The sequence below is a fragment of the Sebastes fasciatus genome, chromosome 3, assembly GCF_043250625.1.
Source record: "Sebastes fasciatus isolate fSebFas1 chromosome 3, fSebFas1.pri, whole genome shotgun sequence".
NCBI lineage: Eukaryota > Metazoa > Chordata > Actinopteri > Perciformes > Sebastidae > Sebastes > Sebastes fasciatus.
Window position 1 is genome coordinate 3,474,424 of NC_133797.1, and position 15,679 is coordinate 3,490,102.

The window sequence follows — 15,679 nt, forward strand, 5'->3', positions numbered from 1 at the left end:
TCGTCTTTCTAACTACATATTTTCACGTGTTATATTTCAACAGTGGCTGAAAGGGGTTTCCTCAGGAGGGTGGCTGGCGTCTCCCTTAGAGATAGTGTGAGAAGCTCAGTCATCCGTGAGGGACTCGGAGTAGAGTCCTTGCTCCTTTGCGTCGAAAGGAGCCAGTTGAGGTGGTTCGGGTATCTAGTACGGATGCCCCCTGGGCGCCTCCCTTGGGAGGTGTTCCAGGCACGACCAGCTGGGAGGAGACCACGGGGAAGACCCAGGACTAGGTGGAGAGATTATATCTCCACACTGGCCTGGGAATGCCTCGGGATCCCCCAGTCAGAACTGGTTAATGGAGCCCGGGAAAGGGGAAGTTTGGGGTGCCCTGCTGGAGCGGTTGAAGATGACATGACACATTTCAACAGTTTTACAACAAACTGAGACTTTCTTGACTTGCAAAATTATTTTTTTAAATGACAAACATCCTCTGTGTTATTCATGGCGCAATTCAAATGGGATCAAAAAATGATTTGTCTTTCTCTCCGTTGACTACCGTTCATATTTTTGCCAAAATGGTCCCATGGTGGTCCACCGGAAGGGGCGGGACCGTGCCTCTATATTGACCCTGTCATTTTTCATGCAGCCACACGTTCTCATTAGTGATGTATAGTTTCTTAGCAGCTCAATGATACTTGAGAGTCTTTGGTGTAAACACGCACAATCCTGTTAATATCACACCAGGGTATTCTGGGCTCAGGCTTTGCCCTGAAGGTCCAGGAGCAGCACAGACAGAAGCACTTTGAGAAGAGGAGAAACCCGGCCGCCTACCTCATCCAGGTAAAGCAGACTGCCTGCTCTCTTTCTGTTTCTCTCACACACACATTACTGTTTTTGGGGCTGGGAAACAAAAACATTGTTATTATGTATTGTTGCTGTTATTTAAAAAAAAAAAAAAAAAAAATACACCCTAGCATCTAAGTGAACAGAATGAAATATAAAATGTGTTTAAATGATTTTATCGTTCTCCAGTTTCTCTTTTTCCTCCGTGGAATCTATGAAACCCTGAAACTGCCCAATAAAAAGCACATAGCATGTAGCTTCACTCTGTCCCACTCTGTTCACTCACACTTTGCAGTAAGCTCTCTCATCTCTGGGAGGTTTTATGCACCTTCCAGACTCCCCCTCTTGTCTGCTTCACACATTTCCTTCTTTTTTTCCAACCTGGTCTTCACACAAGCCTTTTGTTTGACCCTGACTTTTATTGGTGCTGACCTCACGTTGTCCTCCTCATATATTTCTCTGTATGCTTCCTTCTCTTCTTCTGCTCTCTCACCTACTTTCCTCCCACATGCTTCTCCATTTTCTTCCTCTTTGGCCTCCCCCTCCCATCTATCTCTTCCATCTTATGTTCCCACCTCCCCCCTTCCTGACCTCCACCTCCTCTCGTCTCCTCCTCCTCCTCTTCATCCTGTACCGTCCCCATGTTGTACCAGGCTGCGTGGCGTTATTACACCACCGACAGCACCAGGCCCTACCTGGACGCCACTTGGCGGCATTATGAGAGCCTCCTGCCTTCCCACAGGCATGTATCCATGCCTGACCTCTGCGCAGCCGCAGAAGTGTGACATACGTGTTTTTTGGGTTTTCACTAATCAGCTTTTTTGATTTGTTTTCTATTCTCCTCATCCTCCTCATCCTCTTCCTTCTGACTCCCTCCTCTACCTTTGTTTTTGTTGTATTTACTTTTGTTTTTATCCTTCCCATTTATCTTTTTGTTTCTCTTTGTACTTTGTTCTTCTTCCTGGTTTTGTGTATTCTGCATGCAGTGTGTTTGGCGTAGTTATGCGGCTGATGAGAACTCGGTTTCCATTGCTACCTGGAAGCCTCACTTGAAGGCGTTACATACCTGCAGCCCTACAAAGTAGGTACAACTATGGCAGCTGGTGTCTGTATTTGGTGTCTGTGCCACTCAAGCCATCTCTTCCTGTACTTCGATTCTGTACAATTTAAGTTATTTTTTTAAAATGATTCAACCCTTTTCACTTTGTTTTTTGTTCTGTCTCATTGTTTAATGTATCTGTGTTGATCTCTTTATTAGACATATTTATGCCCTGATTTTCTAATTTTCTTTTTCTTATGAGAACATGGTTCACAGCCATCAAGATCATTTCCAGGCTCCGTTAATCTCAGCTTGAATTAACAACAAAACTTCTAAGACATCTCTAAGCAACCCTTCATTTCTGCTGCTATTATATAAATTAACATTTTATCCATTCGCACTGAGTCAGGCTCTCTCTATTTGACTAAAGTCAGTTGAGTGCTCAATGGGCCGGGGACTTTAACCGATGTCACTTTGAGGGTCTGAGGCAACACTTTAGCATTATCTCAGTATCTATTTGTGACGGTAATTATGACCTCAATGAGCCAGTAAAGCTTTTTTGAATTTGCGCACTTCAGTCTCTTTAAATTGAGCACTGATACCCTGAGTAATTTAGAGGTACAGTGCATATACTTCAGTCTGTCAGTGGCTTTGATAGCAGACATATCTACGTGTATATACAAAAATCCCGTATGGATCACTATAGACGGGTTTTGCACTATAGCACACAGCAGGGGGGTATAAAACCTGTTGCCATGATGTCATGTTCACTATTTAGTAATACAGCAACTTGCAAGAAAACAGTAAGATTCCATTTCCAAAGCTTTTTTAACTATACGCCTCAATTTGATACACATCTGTCAGCACTAGCTAGCCAACATGCAACATGACACAGCAAGTAGCAGAGGTGGAGGAAGTACTCACATTGTAGAAATGCTCTGCTACAAGTAAAAGTCCTGCATTCAAAATCATAAATGAGTTAAAGTACAAAAGTATTAGCATCAAAATAAACTTAAAGTACCAAAAATAAAAGTACTCATTATGCAGAATAATATATATAATGTGAATATTTTACAATTTTTTGTCTGATAATTGTTTTAATATTTTTCTGCTATTTAATAATATTTTAAGCATTTTTGTCTGCTAATTTATTCTTATTTTTCTGATATTTTACTAATATTTTGGGGATATTTTACTGATATTTTTGGGATATTTTATTGATATTATTTTAAATATTTTACAATTCTTTGTCTGATACTTTGCTAATATTTTTCTCCTATTTTACTAATATTATTTTTGAAATATTTTTAACATGTTTTTGGATATTTAAGTAATATTTTTTGGATATTTTTTGGATATTTTGGGGATATTTTATTTGTTCATCACTTCAATGTTGCAGCTGGTAAAGGTGGAGCTTATTTTAATTACTTTATATAGTGCTGGTTAATTTACCCTAGAGATCAATAAAATGTCATCTTAATCTAATATTACAACATTATTCATTAGTTGATTATATTTTGTATTATTAATCTGCAAAGTAACTAAAGTGAGTAAAAAGGACAATATTTCCCTCTGAGATGTAGTGGAGTAGAAGTAGAAAGTAGCACGAAATGGAAATGGAAATACAAGTACCACACATACTTAAGTAAAGTACTTGAGAAGATGTACTTTGTTGCTTTCCACCACTGGCTAGTAGCAGTAATAACACAAACCCAGAATACACAAAGTTAGCTCTTGCAATTAGTGAGGGATGAATTATTCCCTGCCACAAACCATCAACCGTCAGCACAGGTTAAAAGCAGAAAAGCATTAAAAAAAGTAACGCTAGCTGTATTATTAATCAGCATGTACTGTATGAACTTTCCTGCTGTTTTCTGTACTCTCAGCTAACTGAGGGGGTTCCTTCTTTGGATATTGAACATTTTCCAACCACTATTTTTGTAATTCAAGCAGTTTATGGTGCAAAAAATTAACCAAGCACAAATTAAGCACTCGTTCCAGTTTGTTTTCTACCCCCTAGTGTGTGTGTGTGTGTGTGCACACATGTCACAATCACGTTCCTCAGAAACCCCTCTATGGAGCCTGGAAATATTGTGAAAACCATCTGCAAGGCATATAGTAGTAGTTATACAGTCATAACCAACTGTACAAAACACAACCTCTGATTGCAAAGGCACTGCTCCAAGTGATTAAGTGAACAGATCTTCAGTCACTCAGTCACCGTCTCTTATTGCTATAGTGCTTCCTTAGATTGCCTGGATAATCTGCATTAACCTGCATGTTTGTAGTGAGCCTGTTTGTTAAGGTCTATTTCCCTGGAATGTCACTTACTGTAATACAAAAATCTTTCTGCCATGCTGACGTAGTGAACCATACCAGTGTGTTTGCAGGTTTTAGCTCCTGAACTACAAATCATGTATACCTCGAAATTTTGCCCACAATTTTTTGAATGCAGGCCATAACATTTTTTTCACCACGCATCCATTGAATTCGATCAATTTCTGTACAGTATAAAAATAAATTGCAACTCTTGTTACTGAAAAGTAGGGATGCACCGATACGGGTATCGGGTCCGATACTGTGCCCATGTACTCGTAGTCGCAAAACGGCTCCGATACAACGGCACCGTTAACCGACGTTAACCTCTCGTCACCATCTTTCGAGTCCTCACAATCCACCTCCCCGACGGTGCGGGCGAGACAGGCCGTTGGTGATCCCGGCCCCACTGGGCCGGGATCCCACCTCAGCCGGCATGCACCGGCCCTCACTTTCATTGCGCCATAGGGTTTTGCTTGCACCCTCTGACTCGCGCGTGCGTTACACTCCTTAGTCTGTGTTTCAAGACGGGTCGGGTGGGTTGTCGACATCGCCACAGACCCCTGCCGCCTTTTACGTGGGCCGCGGCACGACGCGGTTGGGTTACACTGAGGACAGTCCGCCCCGGTCGACAGTCGCACCGGGAGCAGGGAGCCCGGGGCGAGGTGTGGGCGGGGAGCGCTATAAAGCTGCGGCCGCAAGCCACCTTCGCCCCGAGCCTTTCCAAGCCGACCTAGACAAGGTCGCGACGCACCGCCTCGTATGCGGGACTCCCCACCCTGCCGTGTGTCGCTCAGGCCCTCCAGCTAGCTGTTAACGAGGGTCTTTTGGCACAGAGAAGTACTCGTATCGGTACTCGGTATTGGCGAGTACCCAAATGTAAGTATTTGTACTCGTACTCGGTCTGAAAAAAAATGGTATCGGTGCATCCCTAGTAAAAAGCAGCAGACTCCTGAAACTTGGGTTGTGTGATCCATTGCCGTGAACATCAAGTTAGATGTCACAATATCCTGCCGCCGGTGGACACCGAGGCGTTTAATGTCAAGTTTTTCTTCAAAAGGCAGACTTTCCAATCTGTGCTGTAGAAGATAACCAATCATTCATGGAGAAGTTATTATATTCCTAAAAGAAATACTGACTTCTGTCAACCACGAGCAGATGATGACAACGGTACTTGGCAAATAGCCAATCAAATTACAGTGTTACATTACTAAATTAAGTTTCAAGAGTCTGCTAATAGATTGTAAAAATAATTGGAAGCCAATAGGAAAAAAATGCATTCAGATTTCTGAAACACAGCAGCATGGTTTGCAACATGCTTAGCTGTAATGTAAAGTCTTTGTGATTTGTAATAATCAGGCTAAAGCATTCAAAGGTACTGGTATGGTCCTTTAAGCACAAGTGACACTGAAGTATTATGAAAAGATGCGTTCTAATATATTTTTTTCTTCTTCTTCTCATCTGTCATCTCCAGGAAGGAGCAGGGAGAGTCGACCACAAGGTTTGTAACTGCTGTTTCACTTAAAATGTCGGTGTCTTCATTTAGCTTAGATAGGGCTGGGTATCAAACCTACTTTTTTTGGGACTGACTATGAAAAACTGACAAGAACAAAAAGTTGTTTTGAATTTCTAGATAGTTCCTTAAATATTTTTTTGTTTCAATTTTAAGCAAAGGTCTTGTATGGCTGCTTTTGTATAAAAATACTTAACATTTGAGAAGTTTGGCTTCTCAACAAAGGAAAGGATTTTGTAGAAAAACGTGTTTATATTCCTTAAAATGCATATGTGGATTTTTGTGGCCACTAGGGGGCAGTGCAACAGGCTGTAAACACAACATTGACATATTATCACCTTAAAAAGTTTGGGTGAAAGTGTTAGCAAACAGTTGGCTATTTACATGTCCAGCAGACTTGGAGCAACACTAGCATTCATTTAGTTGTATTTCTGGCAAACTCGGAAATGTAAGTCCAATATTGTCTCTGTTTGTAGCTCTGGTCTTGTCTCCACCAGCTCCTGAGGGGCTAAATGGCTCATTTAAAGCTGCTATGTTCACCATAGTTGCTAATTTTGTCGGTCTGCTGTTTGTTGCTGGGCAGGCGGTTCACAGTGGGTTTTAACTGTAGACTGTATATAAAAAGTGGATGTAGTCACCGTGATGTCACCCATTGGTTAGTGGACTGCCATTTTGAAGCCTCAAATTTGGCATTTTAGCCGTTGCCATGTTGTTTTCTTGCAACCAGAAGTGACACAAGAGGGTGGAGCTAAGTACAGCCGAACGCTGAATGAGACATTTCAGGTGATCAAAATGTTACAATAAACTTTCATGAACTGAAAACACACTGTGAAAGAATTAAAGTTCTCAGATGAAAACACGGACAACACCCAGACCGGACAACACCGTGGTAGCGACCTGTCAATCACAAGGTAGCCACGCCCTAAAGCATCCCCTGCTTTATGGTCTAGTTGACTCTAAATGGGACCATAATTTACTAAATGAACATCATGCTGTATTGAAGAAGACTTGAAAATAGCGATTGAGACCATAAACTCATGTTTACAATGTTTACTGAGGTAATAAATCAAGTGAGAAGTAGGCTCATTTTCTCATAGACTTCTATAGAATCAGACTTCTTTTTGCTGGCTATTAGAAAGAATGCAGGTTTAAGGCACTTCAGCATTGGCTTCACTTCTCAGACGCGGTTGAGGTTGATGAGAGCAGTGAGAGCGAACCAAAAAGGTAAAGTTGCGGCCTGTAAAACCCAAACAATGAGCCAAAAAATGCTGCAGAGGAAGAACTGCAGAATTTGGATGATAACTCTTTGTTAAGAGTGACCACTTTAACATTACACATTGTCATTTTTTCCATCGTTAATATAGAAATTAACTTAATAGCGCAGTGCTAAAGGGACTGTTTGTAACTTCTTACACGTATAAATCATTGCGGGTCGGTGTCCCATGCGCGCTCTCATGTGGCTACGCTGTTCAGACTCAGACTCCAACACGGAAGCACCAAAACTGCAAAATTATATTTAGTGAAGCCCGTCTGTTAAACAGTGTTAACTCTTCCTGCTTCAGCCTCCCGACCGCGGTCAGAAGACACAGAGGAGACCGTAGCTTTGGTCTCCAGGGCCGGAGTCTCTGCTGTACTCTGCTCCTCTGCCTGCCTTCACTCACACACCACGCTCGTTCTCACTCGCTCTCTCGTTCCACCTCTCACGTGGATGCGCGCACACTCCACACTGCAGAAGAGTTAGTTTAGCTCTGAGAATATCTAGTGAATGTACAGTGGAAGTTTGTGCAGAAATAACTGCTGCAGCTCCTCCAGACCAACAGAGGTTTCCCGTGTCATTTCCTGCTGCTGAGTGAATAGACGAGGCTCTGCTGCGGTGTTTCCCCTGTTCCTTCTGACCACGAGGCTGAAGCAGGAAAAGCCAACACTAGGATCAGCATTGATTCATGGAGAGACCTCCGTCTGGTCAGCTAACATTACTGCCAAGCAGCTGAAATATAGAGTGATATTGTGGTTTTAGCTGACGTGTGTCGCCTCACTGTTTTGAGCGATGCTCGTTCATGTCTATGTAGAGCAACAGCACGCTGACTTTCGTTGACTTAACGGCCACAGGTGTTGCTGTTGACAAGCAATTTCTGATTCTTACATAGAGTCCCTTTTAAAGGAAGATAGCAAGGTATCAGAAAAAACATTTTTGCTATCTGTACCAAAACTATCATATCGCCACTAGTATCAAGGTGTTTCTAACAATATCCAGCCCCTATATGGAGGACAAGCATTATAAACCAGATGACCCCTTTTGCTCCTGTTGCTCCACTTCTGTGTGAACTGTACTGGCACAGAGAGAGAGTAAAGTTAGGAGGTGTTAAAGGCTGTGGCTGATGAAATGTAGACCCTCTGATAGCGACCTTTACACTAGCACTCTGTATGACTCATTGTTTTATCTTTCCGTTCGGTGCCATCATCTATCTTTCTTTTTTATTACTTGTTCTCCTCTTCAAAAAACACACACACACACACACACACACACACACACACACACACACACACACATATGCTGAGGCTCTCAAACACAAGCAGTCACTCACATGCACGTATTTGTTAACCACCTCTTGCCTCAGGTATCTATTATACTCTTATAAGAATTTATATTTTGTTTGAGTCTGTCTTCGTGTTGCCAAAATGTTCTAATGATATCCTGATGGTGGTATTTTAGCGATTGCATTTTTAGAATCACAAAGGGGAGGACAGCATGCAGGGCAGCGAGGGCTGAGTGATGTAATATGTTGTGTTTGCAGTTATGAAACACTGAGTAGACGTTTGCCTGTAAACCACCACAGCCATCTGAATGCAGCTGTGCTGTTTTCTCCCTTGAGTCCGCTGTAATATATGAACTATACCACATTGCAGAGGAAGCCAAAGAATGCAAAAAAGTAAATAACCAAATTAAGCAGATTGAAATTTTTAGAGAATCAGCCTCGGCTGCACACGGGCAAGAGCAAAATTCATCCCACGCAATCTTGAGCATGTCTTAAGAACGTGGCAGGAGAGCTCCAACCTCCACCTATGTTTTTTTGTTGTTTTTGCAAACCCCCCGACTCTATTTACATCTCCACTGCAGAGCTGGAGAAGAAATTAAAAGCCACACGGTACAGTCCAAACTGGAGCTGCCTCACTTTATTTATCAGCTACATTTATTTATTAATCTTCAAAGTAATATATCACTGAAGTGCAGTGATAAAACAGATACAGGACAAAAAAAATTACATGAAGAATAAGAACAAAGGTCTGCATCTTAATTCCCTCGGTGAACCCACAAGTGTCTGTCTAAAGGTTACTGGCCTCGCACTGGTGACTCAAGCACTTGTTGCCATGGCCCAGCCGAATTAACATAGTTAAATGGGGGATATCGGCATGAAGTGCGTGAGTCACCAAATTGCAGCCTCTTTCAAATGGGGCTGTAGATGTTCATTTTCCTCTACTAAGCTCAATTGCCTCCGTACTGCTGTTTCTAAATGTCAGCGGTAGACAAATTGAAGCGGAAACAGAAACTCTGTATAACTATATTACTTTATACTTTGTAGCCTTTAAAACATAGTCTTACAAAGGATCATTACATTTACATGTCAGGCATTTAATTCATTAAAGGGACTGTTTGTAAGAATCAGAAATGTCTTGTTAACAGCGACACCTGTGGCCGCTAAGTCAGCGAAAGTCAGCGTCCTGTTGCTCGCGCTTGTGCTCGCTCTACATAGACATGAACGAGCATCGCTCAAAACAGTGAGGCGACACACGTCAGCTAAAAGCACAATATCACTCTATATTTCAGCTGCTTGGCAGTAATGTTAGCTGACCAGACGAAGGTCTCTCCATGAATCAATGCTGATCCTAGTGTTGGCTTTTCCTGCCTCAGCCTCCCGACCGCGGCCGGAGGGAACAGAGGAGACACCAGAGCTTTGGTCGGAGGCGATAACGTTTCTCTCTGCGGAGCCCCGTCACTTCACAAGACACGGGAAACCTCTGTTGGTCTGGAGGAACTGCAGCATTTATTTCTGCACAAACGTCCACTGTACATTCACTAGATATTCTCAGAGCTAAACTAACTCTTCCGCAATGTGGAGTGTGCGCACATCCACGTGAGGTGGAGCAGGCGAGAACGAGTGCGGTGTGTGAGTGAAGGCAAGCAGAGGAGCAGAGTACAGCAGAGACTCCGGCCCTGGAGACCAAAGCCACGGTCTCCCCCGCGTCCTCCGACCGCGGCCAACACTGTTTAACAGACGGGCTTCACTAGGTAGAACTTTGCGGTTTTGGTGCTTCCGTGTAGTTTGTGTTGGAGTCTGAGTCTGAACAGCGTAGCCAACCGCGCATGGGACACCGACCCGCAATGATTTATACGTGTAAGAAGTTACAAACAGTCCCTTTAATGCAGCTTGAAACAAGATAGTAGTACTGTAGTAAGAGGCACAAGGGTCAAATTAAAAAGGGCAAGGGGAAATAAGGGTAAAGGAAGCTCTCTGTTTCACTTCACAAAACATTCAGAGGTAAATATTTTCTCTCCTCTGTTTCCGCATCATGTAACACATCACCGTATGTCTATCTCCCCTTGGTTTTTTTTAGTAAAATTCATAGTAATAAACAGAAGCTACTGAGGAGGCGTACCACTCGGAAACATAGGTACACAGCGGTCTCTGCTCCCCTGTTACATGACGTTTTATTTGGGAATGCTGACTAATTCTTGGTGCATGGGTATCTGTAGGAGGCTGTGCAGCCTCAGAGAGGGCAGAGGGATTCAATATTGCAGGGAGACATCAGTCGCCTTCATAGTAATACACTATCTGCCTTTGTTTGATCTTTGCCTGAGCAATGCGCTACTTCTGCCTGTTGTGATGTTGGTTTTAACTACATTTGCTCACAGAATATTTGTACCATGATACATTGTCAGTAGCAGATCCTGTGAAATAATGAACATCTGTTAGCTTTTTCCTGACTGTAGAGGGATCAAAATCATTTTACTTCATAGATCACCATCATTTTTTTCTTCACGCAGCTCCTGGTGTTACATCTCAGCTACTAGGATTGCTGCGTATAGCCAGTGCCTGATATGTCTTACTCCTCCGTGCCATAGAGCTCCATTGTTTTCCATGTAAAGGATAATGCCCGACATGATGTCCATTATCCACTCCATGATGTCCATTAATTCCTGATTATGGACACCTCAAAGGGGCATTATCCCACTAATACCATGGTCACTTGCCAAAGAAAAAAAATTATGACCATTAATATATATATATTTTTTTGCAACCAAAATCTCAAGTTTTTCACAAGCCATAACTCCGTTTCCCTGGCAACACCTGAGGGTATGCTGATACCATAAATAATCATTACCATAGATATAAAACACTTTTATATCCATGATCATTACCATCAAAGAGTATAGAAGCAAAGAGAGCCGCTGCCGCCATTGTGGACTGAAAACACTTATTACATTCATAATATTTTATTGTTCAACACAGGCCATTTCGGTAGAATATTACAATAGAATAGAAATAATTTTGTTTTACTATTGTATGGCACTATTTAGCCAGATGTTTTACTGGTGTGCGGTATAGTCACTTTCAGTCCAAAATGGTGGTAGCTTTGCTGCTGGGCGCTGCTGGGCGCTGATGTTGCAATGGAACGAACAGTTGACTTTAACTTGTTGGCAACATACGTTCTTTGTCACCATCCCATAAGGCTCTTATGCAATGGAAACGTTGGTCACTACTCCAGTAAATAGGACGAACCTCTTCGACTTGACAACGGGAGATATTTCTAGTCACCTCAGCTCATAGAACCCTTTCGCTCAAGCTATGAGCCGGAAAGCTAACGTTATGCAAGCAAGATTCAAAGTCAATAACATTGCATACGGTTGAAAAACAGTAAATATAATTAGTATAGTAATATAAAATAATATTAATTTTATTATGCATGTCATATGCTGGTTAACACAGGGTCACAGTTTATTTTGACTCAATCCCACATACGCTGTCCTGCTGATGTGAAATCTCACTAGAACACCAAATGTGTATTCATCCGCAGCTGAAAGTAGTGCCCTACAAAAGCACCACTTACACCTGTTTGAGAATCGTTTCATAAAACCTACAGTGCCCAGCTGTTTTAGGAAATTACTGAGCCCCTTTTTAAAAAACAAAACCTACATTTGTGACCCATTTTGAAAGATTTACTTCTTGATTAGGAACCAATCAGCTGTTGCCACAGGCAGGGTTTAAAAGCGAGAAAGACACACTAAAACATCGTCAGTTTTGGTCTTTGATTTGCTGACAATAAGAAAAATGTAGCTACAAGTCTTATCCTTTGATGTGAAACTACTCATGTTTAATCCAATAAACGGTTCCACTTTTAAATGAGCCATGCCTGACGCTTGTGCACTGCCTTTGCATGCAGTCATTATAGCTGCACAATCACAGATTCAGCCACCCCTTCACTTTCTCTTCATCTCATCAACCTGTTCCTTCCCCTTTCCACAAGTAAGTTTCATCTATTTTCTTCCATAACCTCACCGTTTTATGACACGTATGTGCAATAAATCCTATACCTTTAAATGGCGATTTGTTGTATTATAATATAAGCACAAATGAAAGTAACAACATTTAACATTTAACCATTTAAAGGTCCCATATCGTGCTCATTTTCAGGTTCATACTTGTATTTTGTGTTTCTAATAGAACGTGTTTACATGCTGTAATGTTCAAAAAACACATTATTTTTCTTCATACTGTCTGCCTGAATATACCTGTATTTACCCTCTGTCTGAAACGCTCCATTTTAGTGCATTTCAATGGAATTGCAATGGAATTGCAACGGAATTGCGTTGCTAGGAAACAGTTTGGGTCCATGTTTACTTCCTGTCAGCTGATGTTATTTACATACACTGCAACAGGAAATAAACTGGGACACATTTAGAATGTTGACGTTTAAAACCGCATAATGGTCTAAATATTGTATATTCGTGACATCACAAATGGACAGAAATCCTAACGGCTTGTTTCAAACGCGCAATTTCTGAATACGAGCTGTGTGTGTTTCTCCATATATTGAGCGTTTTGATAGTTTAACAGTATTTATATATCACTTAAACCTGCTTTTTAATATAAAAATCTTACTTTTTACAATATGGGATCTTTAATATGATAATGTGACATTGAATCTACCTATTAGCAACAGGCTGATGAATTGGTCATATAGAATGACTGTAGCTAATAGTGGATAAAAATGTGAACACATCAAGGCACAAACTCCACCACACAGTCGAAGCATCATACCTAACCTGAGCTTGCATTTTGTGTAAAGCACCTGCTGCAATGCTGCGATGCATGTTAGTCTTCCTCCATCTTGTCCTGCAGCCTTTCACCCTCTAGATAAAGTTCTGAATGATGACAAATGACAAGAGCATGTAAAGGAACAACATTATGCCAAAAGTCTTGGAAAATGTATGTTGTCGTCCTGAAACTTAAATCCTTAACATATCTCCATCTGTCATTCCACCTCTTCACAACAACATTCCCTTCTTATTCTTCTCTTCGCTCCAACTCCCCCCCCCCTCTCTACCGCTGTTCACTCATCCCCATTTCACTCTACAGTCAGAAGTTGAGCTTCAAAGACCGGGTGAGGATGGCGAGCCCCCGAGGTCAAAGCATCAAGAACAGGCAGACGTCTTCGGTGAACGAGCGGCGGTCTCCGGTGGCTGAGGCTGGGGCTGAGGGCACCAGCCCTGCCAAGGTACAGAAGAGCTGGAGCTTCAACGACCGCACACGCTTCAGACCCTCACTCCGCCTTAAGAGCCAGTCGCGCTCCACCACTGATGGTGAGTGACTCTGTCCCATTATTCCACCTCCAGGCGAGGTCTAACTCAGCTTTGGATTAATTAGCAGTATTAGGTTTTTCGGCAGTAAATCAGACTCGTTTCTGGTAGGGGTTGGCCTCCGCCAGGGCTGATCTTTGTCACCAATCCTGTTTGTGATATTCATGGAAAGGATATCGAAGCATAGTCGGGGGGAGGAGGGTTTGCAGCTCGGTGTGCTGAGGATCTCATCGCTGCTTTTTGCAGATGATGTGGTCCTGTTGGCATCATCGGTCTGTGACCTCCAGCACTCACTGGATCGGTTCGCAGCCGAGTGTGTAGCGGCCGGGATGAGGATCAGCATCTCTAAATCTGAGGCCATGGTTCTCAGCAGGAAACCGATGGATTGCCTACTCCGGGTAGGGAATGAGTCCTTACCCCAAGTGAAGGAGTTCAAGTACCTCGGGGTCTTGTTCGCGAGTGAGGGGACTATGGAACGTGAGATTGGCCGGAGAATCGGAGCAGCGGGGGGGGGCGGTATTGCATTCGCTTTACCGCACCGTTGTGACGAAAAGAGAGCTGAGCCGGAAGGCAAAGCTCTAGATCTACCGGTCAATCTTCGTTCCTACTCTCACCTATGGTCATGAGGGCTGGGTCATGACCCAAAGAACTAGATCGCGGGTACAAATGGCCGAAATGGGTTTTCTCAGGAGGGTGGCTGGCGTCTCCCTTAGAGATAGGGTGAGAAGCTCAGTCATCCGTGAGGGACTCGGAGTAGAGCCACTACTCCTTTGCGTTAAAAGAGCCAGTTGAGATGGTTCGGGCATCTGGTAAGGATGCCCCCTGGGCGCCTCCCTAGGCACGACCTGCTGGGAGGAGACCACGGGGAAGACCCAGGACTAGATGGAGATCTTGAGAGGTGGAGAGAACACCTCGGGATCCCCCAGTCAGAGCTGGTTAATGTGGCCCGTGAAAGGAAAGTTTGGGGTCCCCTGCTGGAGCTGTTGCCCCCCGCGACCCGACCCCGGATAAGCGGTTGAAGATGAGTGAGATGAGCTACAGTATAGACGTGCTATTTTTATGCCTCTGTGCCATTTGGCTCAAATGTCCACAAAGATGAACTGATTAGAATTTGATGGCCAAAGCTGTGACCACGTTTTTGGCCATAACTCAACAATTCATATGCTAATTATGACAATTTCACACAAATGTCTAATAGGATAAATAGGATTTATGCTAAGCTAACTGTTTTCTGGCTGTAGCTTCATATTTAACAAACAGAAATGAGAGTGATATCCATCCTCTCATTGCACTCTCAACAAGAAAGTGAATAAAAATGTCAAACTATTCCTTTAAGTCCAAGCATGAGACAACTGAACCCCTCCAGTAACACGACATGTATTTAATTGAGCTGTATTGGCCGACCATCCAGCCCACCGGAACTGGTTTTGCCCGCTAATTCAGGCAGCTGAGTGGAGGAATGCTAATGGCTGTTTGTACTTACTTCCTTCGGCGTAGCAGTGCCGGCCTGGCAAGCCCTCGTCCTGGGTAACGGTCAGTTGGTGTTTGTGGTGGGTGGACTGATGGATTGATGGGAGGCGGAGGTGTTGAGCTCCAGCAGCCACATGGGGTGTCAGAGCCGGCCAGCTGGCTGCGGCCTACTGGTGGAGAGGAATCAATAACCGAGCTAGCCAAAACCAAAACTGGTTGGCTGGTTAGCCGCGATGTGTCTGATCATTCACTGTCACTGGCATGTTGGCTTACTGAGCTGTTAGAAGAGATGGGGACATTTTCCTTTCATTAGAAGTGAAATGAGAGATTATTTAATTGTATGTGAATATATATGTTTTGTGAAATGGAGCAAATCATTAATCAGCCCTGTTTTTCCAACATTTTCATCAGGTGACACTCTATCACAGTCCCTCCCGATCATAATAATCAGTAGCTTAGACTCATCGTATCACACACATAGAAGCACTTCAGCACATGCAGACCTTACATGCTGTGACCTATTAAGAGACACAATTGTGAGGCCTTTTACGCATTTGGTTAAACCGAGCAAACAGCTCAACTCTGCAGTCCATCTCTTGTACTGTAACCGTCCGCTTCCCTCCTCCGGGTGTGGTATAACTCAGAAGGCCCATAAACC

At 43.1% G+C, this 15,679-nt stretch overlaps 1 protein-coding gene across 5 annotated transcripts in view; it reads left to right on the forward strand.

Moving 5' to 3' along the window:
- kcnq5b (potassium voltage-gated channel, KQT-like subfamily, member 5b) overlaps positions 1–15,679 on the forward strand; it is a 160,504-nt gene that overhangs the window by 129,323 nt on the left and 15,502 nt on the right. For 2 of the 5 annotated variants that reach the window (XM_074631035.1, XM_074631037.1), the window contains exons 7-11: positions 727–822; positions 1,812–1,906; positions 5,655–5,681; positions 10,308–10,364; positions 13,331–13,554. In XM_074631035.1, coding sequence (XP_074487136.1) covers positions 727–822; positions 1,812–1,906; positions 5,655–5,681; positions 10,308–10,364; positions 13,331–13,554 — 499 coding nt within the window. Of the gene's footprint in view, positions 1–726; positions 823–1,478; positions 1,568–1,811; positions 1,907–5,654; positions 5,682–10,307; positions 10,365–13,330; positions 13,555–15,679 lie in introns of all 5 variants that reach the window. The other 3 variants (XM_074631036.1, XM_074631039.1, XM_074631040.1) reach the window with 2 other exon arrangements.